Consider the following 2,376-nt stretch of genomic DNA (forward strand, 5'->3'; position numbering starts at 1 on the left):
AAGGACCTGGCCACTCTCCTCCTCACTGACAAGGAGGTGCTGGCGCTGCATGTGTGGAATATGCACACCCAGGCCTACCCTGTTCCTCTGGACGCCCATACGCCCTACGCCATGGCCGCCCAAGTCTCCTGTCCTGTTACGGTCCACTTCTCCGATGGTGTGTTCTAGTGATTGATTACATGCCAGATCTAAAGGAGTTTCCGACGAGCTCTAAAAATATAGAATATCAGAATTCTCAACAAACTTAATCACTCCTGTATCCTTGTCAGTCGCATTTTTCTTTGTAATCTAATTTGTCATCCCTTCATGTTTTGCAGTCAAAACCATTTACACTAAATATATCAAACTTGATACAAGATTGTTTTGTTCTGGCTAATGCCAGACGATTTTATTCAGTTCAATGGAGTTTCTGTGAGCGAACGTAACAGTCGACCGAACTTACTGAAAAAAAATGTGGCGACAAATATTAAACGAATCTTCATGAAAACTGACTCACGCATTCAAAATGCCATGTACATCAGGACAGATCAGGACCCGGAACAAACCCCTGGGGCACACCACGCCGCCGTTCTTGGACGTTCCTCCTTCTTTCTCCTGGCTTTTCATCTTTTGCCACATCCTCCTGTTAGTAATAAACAGTTCTCTTCCTTTTTAAAAATTATTTTAGACAAAAGAGAGAGAAATGGGTGGGGAAGGACAAACGTTAGGGCAATAAACTCTATTCCCAACACATCTTCGTTTGCCCTTCCCCATCCATTTCTCTCTCAGTTCTCTTCATATCTGTTCCGTTGTATTCTTTTCCTGTATTGCGACTATTTTCATTTGCGAGCAAAGTGAAAGAGGCAATTACGACCTCGTTTTGATAACAGGGCCCTCAAACCCTTAAACACAGTGACGAAGCAAATTCCGGCCTGGAAGGGGCCTCAATCTATCAAATCACCCGGCTCCCACCCTTTGGTACGTCACCGTGTTGAAAGCGCTGCTTCTTTCTTTCTTTCTCTCTTTTTCTTTATTTTTTCGGACACGGGTGACACTAGTCTCCTCGGTGGCACTAATGTTTATCAGCCTATCCGCTCTCGTTTGCATTAAACCCTTCACCCCGGTCGCGCCTTTTACAAAAATTCAAGTCTCACGGCGGACGACCGCAAACCTTTTAATGGCGCTTGATGACTCTAGTCGCTCATGATAGATGCCGCCGTGTGATTCTATTCAACCGAGTGAGCCCCAGCCCCTCCGATGCGGAAGGCCTCAAATCAAAATTTGGGGTAGGAGGAGCGTCCTGATTCTTCCTTCCACACCTCGAAGGAGTCCAAGACGCTTATGGGCGGAGAGTCTTCGTCCTACACCAGCGATTCCCAAACTATGGGTCGCGACCCAAACATGGGTCGCGAAGTGTTTAAGAATGGGTCGCGAAGTGTTCAGGAATGAGTCGCGAGACCTTGTTAGAAAAAAAATAATTTCAATCAAAAGCTTCCCTACACTTGTGTTTTCAATAAAAGAAGACTTTCGAAACTGCTTTTTGATGCTTTGGTCGCCACATCTTCACCAGATCTGGATTTGGGTCGCGGCCAAAAAAAGTTTGGGAACCACTGTGACCTACACTGTCCAAGCGAACAAACTCATCTTCCTGAACGATTAGCGCCAAACTATTTTAATCAGGTTAAAAGGAACCCCCGAGACAGTACAAAGTTAAGAACCAATTCTAGAACCTCTTCATGAAAGGGAAAAGGCGATAATGCCTCACGATTCTTGGAAACACGCTTTTTTAGACAAACTAGCTCAATGGTTCTAGTATCTGGGCAGGTCAAGTAGCAGCCAGCGGAAAAGGTCAGGATCGGACCCAGGTGTTGTGAGGACGAGGGGAGATCTAACCCTACCGCGCCACAGCGGATCAATCAAGATCTCCTTTGCTAAAAACTAGAAATGGTTAGAGCGAAGATTCTAAACGAAGAGTAAATTGACCCCCGGTGGGGTACAAATCTACATGTAGAGGATAAATATGTAACACCTCAAGATCCAGTTTTCTGCACCACGCTATACCTCATTTTGTGAACACGAACAGAACGTTTATTTCTCTGTATTCTTTTTTTCTGAAGAATTTTCTCATTAAACGTATTTTCTATTCTCTCGTTTTTGTGCCTTTATGCCGCCTATGTATTGTCCATATTAGAACAACGGGGCAAATTATCCAACCCATCAAGCCGAAGGTGTTAGATGACATGAAAGGGTTGAGAGCCCTACTATTCTTAAACCTCTCAAAGGTCCTGGCCAAGGCTTTCTACCATGAGAAAGAAGTAACATCGTTTCCCCAGTTTGGTTTACCTGGCCTTCTGGATCACCCATGAAATCTACCGATAATTCGCATAAGTATAGCCA

The 2,376-nt window shown here is 44.7% G+C and overlaps 1 protein-coding gene across 4 annotated transcripts in view; it reads left to right on the forward strand.

Annotated features, from left to right (window-relative positions):
- LOC143039862 (lactosylceramide 4-alpha-galactosyltransferase-like) overlaps positions 1-2,122 on the forward strand; it is a 58,972-nt gene extending 56,850 nt beyond the window's left edge. For all 4 annotated transcript variants that reach the window (XM_076210127.1, XM_076210129.1, XM_076210128.1 and 1 more), the window contains exon 5: positions 1-2,122. This exon is cut by the window's left edge and continues 31 nt beyond it. In XM_076210127.1, the coding sequence (XP_076066242.1) occupies positions 1-168 (168 nt within the window). In that variant the 3' untranslated portion in view covers positions 169-2,122.
- The last annotated feature ends 254 nt before the right edge of the window (positions 2,123-2,376 follow it).

Source organism: Oratosquilla oratoria, chromosome 27 (genome assembly GCF_046742065.1).
Source record: "Oratosquilla oratoria isolate Oo_2021 chromosome 27, ASM4674206v1, whole genome shotgun sequence".
NCBI classification, from domain to species: domain Eukaryota; kingdom Metazoa; phylum Arthropoda; class Malacostraca; order Stomatopoda; family Squillidae; genus Oratosquilla; species Oratosquilla oratoria.